Source organism: Apodemus sylvaticus, chromosome 2 (genome assembly GCF_947179515.1).
Source record: "Apodemus sylvaticus chromosome 2, mApoSyl1.1, whole genome shotgun sequence".
NCBI classification, from domain to species: domain Eukaryota; kingdom Metazoa; phylum Chordata; class Mammalia; order Rodentia; family Muridae; genus Apodemus; species Apodemus sylvaticus.
In genome coordinates, this window is record NC_067473.1 from 144,505,840 (window position 1) to 144,519,805 (window position 13,966).

General features: G+C 47.0%; 1 protein-coding gene across 3 annotated transcripts in view; it reads right to left on the reverse strand.

The window, feature by feature from the left end:
• Window positions 1-13,966, reverse strand: part of Srgap3 (SLIT-ROBO Rho GTPase activating protein 3) — a 229,698-nt gene that overhangs the window by 93,040 nt on the left and 122,692 nt on the right. For all 3 annotated transcript variants that reach the window (XM_052174488.1, XM_052174490.1, XM_052174491.1), the window contains exon 3: window positions 8,060-8,222. In XM_052174488.1, the coding sequence (XP_052030448.1) occupies window positions 8,060-8,222 (163 nt within the window). The remainder of the gene's footprint in view (window positions 1-8,059; window positions 8,223-13,966) is intronic.

A 13,966-nucleotide genomic window follows, 5' to 3' on the forward strand; every position in this document is an offset into this window, starting at 1 on the left:
TGTTTAACCTATGCCCCGTGAAGAAAACCTTCCTAGCATCCTGTCTCCAATCTTCCTGCATGCCATTCCTTCTCAAAGGCCAACAAACAACCCTATGAATCTCTAGCGTGCATTGATTGCTCACTGTGTACTAGGTGGGCATTTCATCTCTTCGTTTAATCTTGGATCAGCCATAGGAAGAAAATGTCCATTAGCTCCACTTTGAAAATGAAAAAGCAGAGTGGAAGGCATCACGCTGTCCTCCTGTGGCTGAAAGAGACTGAGGCGGAGCTCAGCTGTGGTGCTGGTCTGCCTCTCCCACTGATCTTTGATTCGCATGTGCTCTGCTCCATGGATTTGTCAAGGCCATGTAACACTCAAGCTCCCCTTCAGGACTATGACCTTCCTCCTAGGAAAAGCTACCCCTGGCTGAAGGAGCCATCTGCCTTAGCAGGCACCCCGCCTCCCTTCCCCCACACTTCTAGAGACAATCACCAAGCAATGACTAGTCAGCATAAGGGTAGAAGGGCCCAACCTCTGAGCACAATGCAGGGGTCTCAGCTTGCCTATGACTCCATCACATCACATGGTGTCCATGAAGCTCCTACTCCCCATCCCTTTCTCCAGGTGAGACCCCAATCTTTCTGCACTGTGCCTCAGCTTCCTGTGGAAGTCAAGCTGTGAAGAACTTTAACTATCCCGGTTTACTGCAGCACTGAATCCCCAATATCACACCTTCTTGAACCTCCCTCTGAGAGAACTTGGGTAGTGCTGATCACCCCTAACCACTTGCATCCAAATAAACCATTTCTTTGTATCTACTTCAACTTCTATACTACTCTGTGAGCTCCCCAAGAGAGGCCATTGTGCTTGGACTATTTCCTCGCCTTGCTCATCACCTGTCTCTGAGTTGGGTATAAAACTGATGCCTCCACCTTCTTGAATTTCCTTTTCTGTAAAATGGGGTGATGACAGTGTCTTCCTCTCAGACATAAAGAATTCAGAGCACATAGGACACTTGGGGCCTTGTATAGACTAAGCATTCACTAATCCTTTCTTTGCTACAATTCTTTATCTGCCATCATAATAGCACTAACCTATGAGTGCTGAATGACTGGGAAGGCCTGCTGAGGCCTGCCTCACAGGCCGTCTCCCTAGGAGACAGAGGAGGCAGGCTGAGGTCCCTCATCTCTTTGTTCTCCCCGCCCCAACACAGACCTCACTGCTGGACCCTCCAGCTAGCAAACCCTCACTCTCTCCTGCAAGGGAAAAAAAATGAAAAATAAACTTGGCTTTGAATCCAAGGCCATGGCTGCTTTTGATCTCTGTTACAAAGCAAAGCAATTATCAGACACAAAAGCCTTGATTTATTTATGAAATGCGATGGACATCTTCGAGGCGGGCACGAGAAAACTCACTCAAGAGCAAGTCCTTGTTGCCACACAGTGAATGGCCGCTTTCAAACACTGGCCCCCCAAACGCCCTCTCGGCTCTGCTAAGAGTCTCTCCTCATTAGTGCTTCTTCCAGAATGCTGCAGCTTCCAACAATCAAATTCACATCACGGCCAGGGCACATAATTAAATTCTACAGGCATCGGAGTGCAGAATAATGGACGGCTATTGTTAAGGAAGCTGAAGAAAACAGATTGGGCTGGGGATGGGATGGGCTTCAATACCTAGTCTCAGCAACAGCCAGGGGTAGAAGGAAAGAGTGTGACACACAGTGACCCTCCCTGCTGCTGTACTGTGAGCTGGGTCAAATATCTAGGTTTGGGGAAGACTATGCCTTTAGCAGATGTAGGCCTCAGTTTCTGTAAAACAAGGAGGCTACCCTGGAAATCCCTCCCAGGCATGTTCCCACAGTCGGTTGAGAACTGGGTTAGAAGTTCAAATCCCCAGACCTACTAAATCCACAACTGTGATGGTGGAGCCCAGCAATGTGCACCTAACACACCGTCAGGGGACTCCAATGCAGGCTAGACTATGACGCTCACTGGCAGGTTATGTTTAAGGGTAAAACCTCAAACTCAAAGGCAGGAAAGGCTGGGAAGATAAAATAAAGGAGTCAACACAACACACTGGACAGCATTAGGGAGGTTGGGCAGTAGAAAACACTGTTTTGTTTGGTTTGGGTTTGGACTTTGTGAGTCAGGGTCTCAAGTAGCTCCTGAGGCTGGCCTTGAACTCCTGATTTCCTTGCCTCCATCTCCCAAGTGCTGGGATTCTATGTCTGTGCCACTATACCCAGAATGAAATCTCCAAGTTTTAAAATGCAGCGATTCCTAACCTGGGGGTTGAGACCTGTTTAGCGAGACCACCAGAAAACACAGATGTATACCTTATGATTCACAACAGTAGCAAAATTACAGTTATGAAGTAGCAACAAAAATAATTTTATGATGGAAGGGTCATCACAACCTGAGGAACTATATTAAGGGGTTGCAGCATTACAAAGGTTGAGTTCTACTGTCTTAATGTAACGAGAGCCAAGCAGATAATGTGTAAGAGCTGAATTTGGCTTAGACTACTATTTGTAACCTCAGACCTGGTGTATCTCTGACCTCCGCCGTGATCTGTTCTGTCTGCTGACCTCTTGCCTTGCTCCACAGCTTCCAACTCCCTTTCCACAATTGAAAGACTCATATTTACCCTTCAACACCAACCTTCTCTCCCCGAGTCATCCTCATGTCTAACTCATCCTCAAGGCTGAGCCCCACTTTCTATATCCTAAAGGAAAAGACTTAAACACAAAGCCAACAAATTGTCATTAGAAAGTACATAGGTTACTTTTCTATGATTATGATAAACCACCATGACCAATCAGCTTATGAAAAATAGTGTTTAATTGGGTTTCTGGTTCCAGCAGATCAGAATCTGTGATGGTGGCAGAGACAGCTGAGGAATCACACCTGGAACCACAACAAGAGACAGAGAGAAGGAGCCTTTTGAAACCTCCAAACCTGGATCCAGTCACTTACCTCCTCAGGAAGGCCACACTTCCTAATCCTTTCCAAACAGCAACTGACTGGGCACTGGGGCTCAACTCACAAGAGATATCTGATTCAAATCACCAGAGAAGGTGACACAGGCAAAGACGACATGAAAAGGTTATGATATGAGCCTTTACAACAGAGGAGGAGTTCATGCCTTCTGAGAAAGCTACTTTCTTACTCTCTAAAAAGTCCTTCAAGCCATTTGGCCAGAATCTAATTAGATGAAGTTTAAAGGGGACAAACATGGGGGGAGGAGGGTGCAGAATTCAGGCCAGATTCAAAAAGAATTGATGCAAAAGTATCTGGAGGTTTCAGCTGAGACATGATCATTGAGTTGAAGGGTTGAGATAACCCTCTCCACCCCAGGCTGCTCAGTCCTTCCTCTTGAATGCTTCCCCCATAAATTACTATAGGTCAGAGGAACTCAACACAGCCCACAGTCAGAAGCTTCACGGGAGACCACAAGCCAACCATAGAGAAGATTCAAGTGAATGCAAACATTTGTCTCCAGGAAGCAAAGGTTTGGGTGGATTATCTTGATTTCTGTCTCCAAGCAATGAACAGGTTTCTGCATTTATTAGATATTTGTAGCCTCAAGGGTGCAACCAGAACAAAACTTGTAATATTTCATTTCTGCGTCGGAAGGACTGTCTATTGATCACAGCTGTCCCCAGATCAACTGAGCAAACCTGAGAGGTAAGGTGCATCCTTGGCTGAGGGACGTCCAGTCAAGTACGATAGAAGGACTTGAATAGAGAGGCCAGTGGTGATCTGTTATCTCTTCATTCTCATAAGTACACCCCAACTATTCTTGGGAAGCCACCCTCACCCATTCTCATTGATCAGCAGAATTAGCAACTTTTGTTCCAGAGATGACCTACACATAGTTAATGAAGATAGCTTCTTGACCACAGGCCCAAGGTCATCACATGACTATGCTGGGCCAATCAGACCTTAGAAGATCTAATGCTAGATAAAGGGACTTAAAACAGACATGATATAAGCCTGGAGTTGCTGGGCACTTGGTCATGAGAATGGAACAAACTAACAAAAAAAGAAAGAAAGAAAGAGAGAGAGAGAGAGAGAGAGAGAGAGAGAGAGAGAGAGAGAGAGGGCTCCTTATCAATCTTCTGAAAAATGGGAGACAAAGACCAGAACCACGTAACAGAAACAAAGAGACTATTTTCTGATAATAATCTTTGTGTCCCAAAAGTTCCCCCATGCCTGAAACCAAGGTTATCTTGGAAACCTGAAAAGCCTTTTTTCCCCCCTTCCAGCAGGAGGAACTGTATTTCTGTTGTCCTCAGCCACAGGTCCTGATCATTTCAGATTGTCTCTAGGATTTCCTTCAGTTCCACTTGGCTCTGTCTGAGCCAGACCCCTGCCCTTAAAACCAGCCCACCACCATGAACTTAGGGACTGAGTGCAGGGTTAGTCAGACACGCTAGTGAAGAGTTCCGTCTCTGTGCTTCCTCCCAAGACCTTTTGATACTGAACTGGGGTTGAGGAGTCACAATCTGTGCTGTCAGGCCCAGCAACCTGCCCCCAATAAAGTGATAAAAAGATGGAAATTGAAAGTGGATAGCAGAAAGAGGAGATTTATTCAATGCTGGCCACTTTGAAAAGAGGGACTAAAAGATCCAGGAAAAACCCTGGGGTCCTGAAGTGAGATGGAAGTTTAAATAGAGAGTCAAGGCTATGCTGTCCGAGTTAAAGTGTGGTCACACCCACTGACCCATCTTTGTCTGGGATTCAGTCTTATCTTGACAAGTTGTTATGAAGTTATGATGAAATCTCTTCCAGGGAGACAAATGCACACACACACACACACACACACACTTTTCCTTCTGCTAGCATGAGATCCCTGGAGAGACCCCCGTTTCTGTGGGATCCATTGTTTCATTGGTCTGATAGATTGAGAGACACAAGTATCTCTTTAGAACATCTTTATTCTGACAGGTCATGTTCACTCCTTTTGGGTTTTGAGACAGGGTCTCACTAAGTTAACTGGGTTGGCGTTACAGTCACTCTGTGACCGGAGCTGGCCTTGACCTTGAATTCGTGATGGCTCAACCTCCTGAGCAGCTGGACGACAGATCTCTACCACTAGGTGCTATGGGTTTCTGGAATTTGCAGTCTGCCATTTCTTAGGCCAGAGTCCCCAAGGAGTGGCTCAGTGGTTAAGAGCACTTTTGTCTCTTGCAGAGGATTCAGGTTCAATTCCCAGCACCCACACGACTGCTCACAACTGCCTGTTAAACCCATTCCAAAGAATCTAATTCCCTCTTCTGCCCTCCATAGGCACTGCATGCACATGGTACACATATACACCTGTAGGCTAAACACTTACACACGTAAAACAAAAAGTTTAAAAATAACCAAATAAAAACAATATGAACAAACAACCAACAACAAAACCCCCAGACTCTCTGTGAAAGGAAGCGCAGAGAATGGTGGAAGAATAAGAGACTGAGTTAAACAGCACACTGTTCCTCGTGAAGATGGAAGTCGGAACAATTTCAGACCCACAGGAACCACTCCTCACCTCCTGCGGCTCTCCACTGCCACAGCAAGCCTGGGTGGGTGGTCAGGAAAGCCCCACCCAGCACTAGGCCCCAGGGTGGCCACATGCCTCCAATTAGGAACCACTAACACGCTTCCATTCTTTGATTGGGGTCTCAGCATCATACCTTAGGTTGGCATTTGACCTGCCTCTGTTTTCAAGTGGTCCCTTCTGTAGACATTGTACCAGACCCACTTCCCAGAGATGAGGAAACAGAGGCTTAAAGAGACTGGTAGAGGGGTCAGAGAGACAGCGCAGAGACAGACTCTAAAAACTCTGTCACACTGATGACAAGGGGTTGAAGCCACACTTGGCCTCTCCTTGAAATGGCTCAAGACTTTCTCCCACCTACATAAAATGGAATGTATTTTCCCACCATTTATTCAGCACTTAGTATAGAAGTGGCTGAGGTAGGTGCCCTTTATAAAGAGCACAGGGCTTAGTTCTGAGTTCTGTATAATGTGGACAAAACAAAGGGGCCTCACTGGGCTAAATCAGCCAGGCACACTTGTCCCTGACTCTCGCAGCCCACAGGGGCCAGGTCACTTCCTTTGTTCTGCAGGACAGGCCTGGTAACAAGGCAGCCAGGAGCTCAGCTGTGGACATTTTTCATTATTTTCCACCCTGTTAACCTCCATCACAAGTCAGGCTGCTGTCAGACTAAATGAGAACTGCAAAGATCTATCTCACTTGTCCCCAGGCTCAGCTCAGGAAAAAAAGAGCCTTCATTTCCTAAAGGCCTTGATGACCCTTTCTCTCTAAGTCACTCCCCACCCAGGAAAAGGCTCCCACAGCAGCAGTAGGCGGGGACCATACCAGGATTAGGACTCGAAACCAGCAGACGGCTAAAGCTTTTCAGCTGTTCTCTGTGAAGCACTGTGGGATTTTTTTTTGACACTGTATTTACCTTTTTAATTATGTTTGCTTATGCAAATATTAAACTCAGACCACATTTCCTAAACACAGCATCAAGAGGAGATGCGTAGCATATTGTGTGTTGGGAGGACATGAGCCAGTGGCTACAGTTCTGTAGGAGTATTGTCCTCAAGACGGACGAACCACGCTCAGACCTTAGAAGGGTGATTCTACTGCAAGTCAGCAGCTTGTCCCCTCCTGTGTCTAGCAATGCAGGGTCACCAGATCACTAAATTGGAACCTGGGAAGAAGAGATGAGCTACACTGTGTTACAATCGCTGTGACCTGGGGTCACAGCCATCTTTGAGCAAGGCCAGAGCAGCCTGTGCTGCCAAGTCCCTCCAGGGTGTTTCCAAGTCATTTTACAAGTGAGAAACTGAAGTGAAGGCAACTTAAATCATAAGCCTAGGTATACATAGATCACAGGAGAGTGACTTATCCTGTCTAACACCAGCTGAGATAGCATTTCACACAAGTTGGAAATCAAGGCACAGGCGTAAGTCACAAACCTTAAGATATACAGGACATCCAGGTTTTTTCAAAGGATGCTACCAGATTTGGTTTCTTTCTTACATGTCAAGGAATATAGTTTCCTACTGAGGTCCTTCTACACAGGAAAGCACGCCTGAACTTCAGATGGGCTCCAAGGAGCAGCTGATTTCTACCTCATTCAATAGACTGAGAAGATAAGGCTACATGACAAACCCATTTTACAGAAAGTCCAGTTCTTCATACACGTACACAGAGCCTCTGTTGTGCCAGACATTGTGTTAGAAGCTCCGGCTTCAGGGGACATCAAAAGGGACCGTTCTCTTTACCCTTGGCTCCTGGATAGGTCCCTGGGTAAATTAGCAATGGGGTATCCCACTGAAGTCTTGAAAACTGTAAGTCAGCTTTCCCATGATTCTCGTTGAGGAAGCTGATCCTAAGAAACAGTGGATATGGGGAAAAGTTCCCAGCGGGGCCTTTTGTAACAGTAGAATAATGGCATTTGCCAAAGTGTTAAACAGAAAGAGATCAGGTGTGTAGGTCTGGGTAAGTCAATGTAACAAAACACTATGTAATCATTCAAAACACAAGTAAACGTTCTCAGCGTGGGAAATTTTTGACAGAGAGCATTATATAAGTCTGGTAGGTGATGTAAGTTAGGCACCAATATCAAATATGTGGTATGATCTTACACAGGGGGAAATGAGTATGCATTATAGAAAGTACACAAATTATAGACATGCATGGAAATGTATTCGTACAGGTATACATAAACTCTTAACATTTCAAAGTAATTGGCTGATAAAATTTCTGTTGGTTTCCATTTTTGGACCCATGTCTGCCTCTGTTTTCCCAGATTGCCCATGATACATGTATACTGCACAGATATGCACCTAACGGTTTTTACTCCTGTGCGAAGGTGACTGAGTACACACAATATTTCAAAGGCAAATGCAGAGGTGACATCTGAGCCAGGAGGGCACAGCGTTGTCCTTGCCCTCTGTATTATTCAACACAGGCCTTCCTGGTCCCTTGTGCCCAAACTACATCTCACCGTGATAACAGACTATTGTCATAGCTGGTCTGGGAAAGAGACCTCGGGGCAGATGGGGCAGCTCACCTTTTTGAAGAGTCTGATGACATCTTCACTGATCTGGGAGAGGCGGACGATGACATTGTTCATGAAGATGTCGTTGAGGGTGGCATGGTCTCGGCTCTCCCGCCGAGTCTGATGCAGCACCAGATACCAACAGTTCACAGGCGAGAGCAGGTATTGATCCTTCCTGTGGGGACCAAGACAGCTCGGGTGAGCCTCACGTCAGTTCACCTGCTCACTCATTTCTGAGTCTCATCGTTGCCTTCAAAGTCAAGCTTACTACACCTTTAGAACTAGGGAAACAGGCTGGAGAACTAAGGTGATATTCCACAGTGCTGGAGAGTGCTGGAATCAGTTAGATCTGATTCTTCTACCTATGCCCCGAGCTATCTATTTCCTCTGAATGTGGTGCCTGACGTGCTCCCTTCCCCTTTCTGGGAAGAATATCTCTGAATATTTTATGGTCTCTAGGTCTGTGCAGTGGAAAACACAAAACGACATTTCCTCTTCTCTAACCTGTCTACACTAACCCTGAGAGTCCCCTGGGCTCTTGACACTTTTGTCCTTCCCTAGAGAGCTCCTGACCTCCTAGAGACCAGTGTGACAATGACTGCCTGTGAGAGTTGGCCTGAAGGACTCCAGTTCTAGGTGTGGAAAGAGAAGCAAAGGAAGACACAGATACCTACAGGACAAATAAGCTTTTGTCCTACAGTGGTTGATGGATTCTCAGACTGACTCTAGCTGGACAGTATGCTAAAATGGGATGCCACACTGTGATTCCCCTGGAAACAGATCAGAAATCCATTCTCCAGCCTTAGGCCTGGAGATCCCAGTTTTAAGAAGGCCTCCTGGGCACTCTAATGTGGGCTGGAGTCTGAGAATCTTTGACTGTGTCTCACTACTTCCCAAGCTAATGAAACAACAGAAAACCTTCTCTGTGTCACAGCCTTCTCAAAGGTTCCTCTCTGAAGGCACATATACTCTTCTGTAAGAAGAAAGGCAAGCCGGGCGGTGCTGGCGCATGCCTTTAATCCCAGCACTTGGAAGGCAGAAGCAGGCAGATTTCTGAGTTCGAGGCCAGCCTGTCTACAGAGTGAGTTCCAGGACAGCCAGGGCTACACAGAGAAACCCTGTCTCTCGAACTCCCACTCCTACCCCCAAGAAAAAGAAGAAAAAAGGCAAAAGCCTAAACTCCAATGCAGTCAATGATCCCATCTTAACCGAAGGTGGGGAGTTCATGTTCTCTAAGGCTGGACCCTTTTCTTGCTGTGCTTTCTAGTGTGGAAAGAATAAGACCCACCATTAGCTCCAGAGAACCTCAACCCCACCTCATTTTGCCCTTGTCCTGAATGACAGGCTCCTCAGGGAGCTAATTAAGGAAATGTAGCCACTGTGGCCAAAGCTTCTGAGGAAGGCAATTCCCACTATGATGCTCCTCCCCACCAGGGCCCAGTAGGGGTGCTATAAAGAACTGCCTCAGGGGGTTCTGGGATGTCCCTCCCTCACTTCCCCACAGCTCCTGGAATTTAAGAAGGCAAGAAAAGAGGCTCCATTTAACTTCATAGGTTTTTTTTTCTTCCCTTCTATCACCAAATGGGCTGAAAATCTAGACATTTGGAAGTAGAGATAAAGGCAGAGGTCAGACCAGCAGCACTGGCTTGATCTAGGAATAATTGGAAATACACATTGTCAGGGTGGATACTCAACTATCCGAGGAAACATAAAGAAGATAGAATACTAAAGATTTGCCCTTTGCTGATAACTGGAAAGATCTGTTAAAATTCAGTGCCAGCCAGGATCCCTGTGTATTAATTCCACAGCAGCTCCTGGGTACGCTGTGTTTACCTGCAGGCAGCTGTAAGACAGATTCGGCCAGGGGCTCCTTGTCAAGAGGCTGAGATGATAGATGAATAAATAAATAGATACATACATACATACATACATACATACATACATACGTACATACATACATAAAAGGAAGGAGAGAAGAATTGAAGAGGGGGCGGGGGGGGGGGCTGTGTAGGTCAACAATGCATCCTACTGTGCGCTTGTACACCAGTCTCTTCTGTTTCCATGCCAGGTTCTTCCTGCTGGGACATGCACATGTGCCTGTCTTTCTAACTGGACCATACTTTACACCTCCTTCTTCCCCGACTGCCTCCTCTACTTCTTGTAAGTATAGCTCAAATGACATTTCCCCCCTCAGGGAGCAGTCCTCTGACCATGTCTGACCAGGCCCGCAACCCCGGCACTGTGCTGGAGCGTGTGTGTGTGTGTGTGTGTGTGTGTGTGTGTGTGTGAGAGAGAGAGAGAGAGAGAGAGAGAGAGACAGACAGACAGACAGACAGACAGAGATACAGACACAGAATAAATTCTCTCAATTCTGAGACTGCTACTAGAGGATTGTTGACAATGAGGTTGGAAAGACAAGCTAGAGGCCCGACTGCAGCAGATGTGGAGAGCCAGGTCAAAATAGTTGGGGCCGCGCCACCAGGACACAGAGGTTTGCGTCCATGTTACACACTAGAACAGCCTCGGGAACTTGTGAAAACACCAGGACAAAGTGAGTACAGTGCTCTAGGGTAGAACTTGATGCTGGTGTTTTAAAACGTTCTTCAAATTTTACTCTGTAGCCAGAGTTGAGAATTCCTGCTCCAGAACACAGGAATCCACTATATATTTACAAGTATAACTAATGTGTGTTTTGGGAAAAAAATCACTGAGGGAAAAAATTGGATGGTGAGTAGGGTGGGCGGACATAATGGATAGATGGATAGAGGGATGAGTTGGGTAGATATGTAGGTAGGTGGCTGGATGGAATACATATATGGATGGATGGATGGATGGATGGATGGATGGATGGATGGATACAGATGATGAGTGGACAGATGGATAAGCAGGTGGGTAAGTGTGGACATAAACAGACAGGAGCACCACTCATGAAGGAATCCTAGTCCAGGGAGAGGGAGATGGTGAATGTTGGGTGGTGGCATTGGGACCACTAAGGTCTAAACAAACACTCCTCAACAGGGAACGTTTCATCCTGAAGAGCTGCTGGAAACCGGAGTGGGAGTAGGAGGAGAGAACTGTGGCTCTGAGATTTGGCTCTCAGGCAACTGGGAGGAAGCCAATGGCACAGACTATGGAGTGCTGCAGAGAAGGAAGCAGGTTTGGGCAGAGAAGACATCCCATCTCGCTTCCTACTGCTTCCTGGGTGGTGATGGAAATGGAAGGATTAAAGGAGAGACGCCATAATTGAGCTGTTACTGAAATTGCTTCGGGGCTTAGCTCAATCTGGGATGCAAGAACTGAACAGCATCTGGGGAATTAAATGTGTAAAAATTATGGTCGTTTCAGAGGAAAGCAAAAAGGCAAGTGATTATGAAAGGACTCGGAAGTGCAAGATTGACTTTAATGATGGCCTTTAATTAGGTTGCCTGGCCAGAATGAAATGGTAGAAGACAGGCAGAAAGAACAGAACCTGTGGGGCCAGGAGGTGGCATAGCCCAAGACTGGGTTGTGGAGGCGTGTAGGGGGGAGGAGGAGGAGGGGGAGGAAGAGGAGAGCTGCAGCAGCAGCTAATTTGTGGGTGCATGCATTTATATGTGTTCACATGTGGGTGCATGCATTTGCACATGTTCACATGCACTAGCTCATCCAGGTGCTGGATGTGTGTGTAGAAGCTCAAATTCTCTTGTGATTCTCTGCCTGAGCCTTCCACTTAATAAGAAAAACACACTATAGACAGGAGATGCTGCTGCGGCTTCTTTAATGTACTTATAGGAAACAGGCTTCAGAGCCTCCCCACACCAGGTCCAGAAGTAAGGTGCTCATTGCTATCTTCTGTCAGAAAACACTTTCTAGACCGGGGAGCAAAGGCTAGAGTGGGCATTCCCAAGGCAGAGCCTGCTGGGTAGAGAACTATGACCAAAGGGCCCACAGAAAGGAGAAAATGGCATGCGGGTAAGCTGACTGGCAGCTGAGGGGTCCCACAGGATGCTCTGGTGTGAGACCAAGGGTGGTAAACTGTGCCTGGTGAATCTGGTACAAAAGGCAGAGACCAAAGCAAAAGACCTTTAAGTATCATTAGAGAATCTGAGCTTCATCCTGAAGGCACAGGGAGCCATAGAAGGATCTAAAGTTATAAGAAGTAAAGGGATGAACGGTCATAGTAGGACCCTGAGAGGACAGGGGATGGCATCTAGAGCCAAGAGAGAAGTTGAGGACTTCAGGGCCTGGGTATTGACTGAACTTGGGAGGCCACTGAGAGGGTTTAGGATTGGAGCCAAGGAGAAAGAATCCAGCAAGACACCTACTTTCTGGTTGGGCACCGAGGGAAGTAGAAATAGCCTTTGGGGGATGAAGAAAGGGCTAGAGGTTTAGCTGGGAAGGGAGACAACCTCCTCCCCCAGAGTCTGACAAGGCTGCAATCAGAGAGGCAACTCTCCTCACTCCCATGATGGGGAACAAGGAAGGGACAGGCAGGGATAATGAACCTATCTGCCTTCCAAGCAGCATTCCCACTCTGAAGTTCCCCCTAGCATGGGAAACATTTCCTTCCCATCTCCTCCCTGTCCTTTTGCCACACAAATGTGTGTGGCCCAGCTCAGGCCAACTAAACCCTGGGCACAGTGGCTTGACTGAGAAATGTCCTCCGTAGGCTCCTCTATTTAGACACCTGGTCCCTATCTAGACACCACCCTAGGTGGGTGCTATCTGGGGAGGGGCATTCTAGCTGGTGGAGAGCCATAACCGGGCACTTCCAGCTCTCACTCTTTGCTTCATGTTTGTGATTGAAGACGTGATCTGCCAGCATTCTGCTATAGCTCTCTGCTGCCATGACCCCTCAGCCATTACGGACTCCCCTTTGGAACCCTGAGCCAAAAAATTGAACTGTTTCTTCCATAAGTCACCCAAAGCAACAAATGCACCAGGTAAGCTATCCACAGCCAGGATTAGAGTTAGTGCTAGTCATTCTGTAGAAGGCTACCAGGCCATTACCGCCATCTCAGTGGACCACCAATAAGAGCCACCAAGGAGAAACAGAAAGACACCTGGTCCTGGAAGGGGCCCTCTCCTATGTCTACCTTCTATGGATATAGCCATGAAACAGACGCCTATGCTTGTGGCCTAGCTACTCAAATATGTCACTGAACACCAGAAAAGAGCTCTCTGGATGTTACTCAGTGGCTCATCTGTGCAATGCCTTTATGATGGGTATTCTGTAGGGACAGGCTCCAAGACGGCCTTGAGCATGTGTGCTCTCCACATAGTAGACAGTGTGCTGAGGAAAGTCAGTCACTGGAGGTGTCCCAGGTAAGTATAGAATTGATGGTCAGAAAGTGCTAGAATGAGGAGGCATGCTGTGCCATAGGGTCTTGAGACCTGACTTCAAGGTTCACTGAAGTGTCTATGAGGAGAGAGGTAAAGTGGGCTTCTAAGAGGAATTAGAGGTGGCTAAGGGAAAGTACTAGAAGAGTGGCCTTCCTGAGGGGCAAGGAGTATGACACATGCATTAGGGACTAAGTAAAAACAAGTGAAGTATACGAAGCAAGATACATAGGGGTGGAAGTGGTGGATAGTGAGGCTGGAGGGTCTGTAGGGCTGCTGGGCCCTGGGGTGCCTGCGGCCTCATCCCATGTACTATCCGCATGATGCTAGGACTGAAGAAAACAATATCCAGAGCACAGGTGACAGATGAGGGTAGAACAGCACCTTTTCCTGGGGTCAGCCGTTCTTTTTTCAAAATGGCGCCCAAGGCTGATATCTAGTTCAGTCTGCTACCTTTCCCTGCTGCAGTGCCCCTTTTAGAAGACATTAAAATGAAGTGAGCCAGCCTTCTCTCATCCCAGGCACACTCACTCTTTTGCTTTTCTCATCTTCCATTGAATCCTCTTCCCCAACAGGCAGAAGCTGCGGAGCTGGGACATA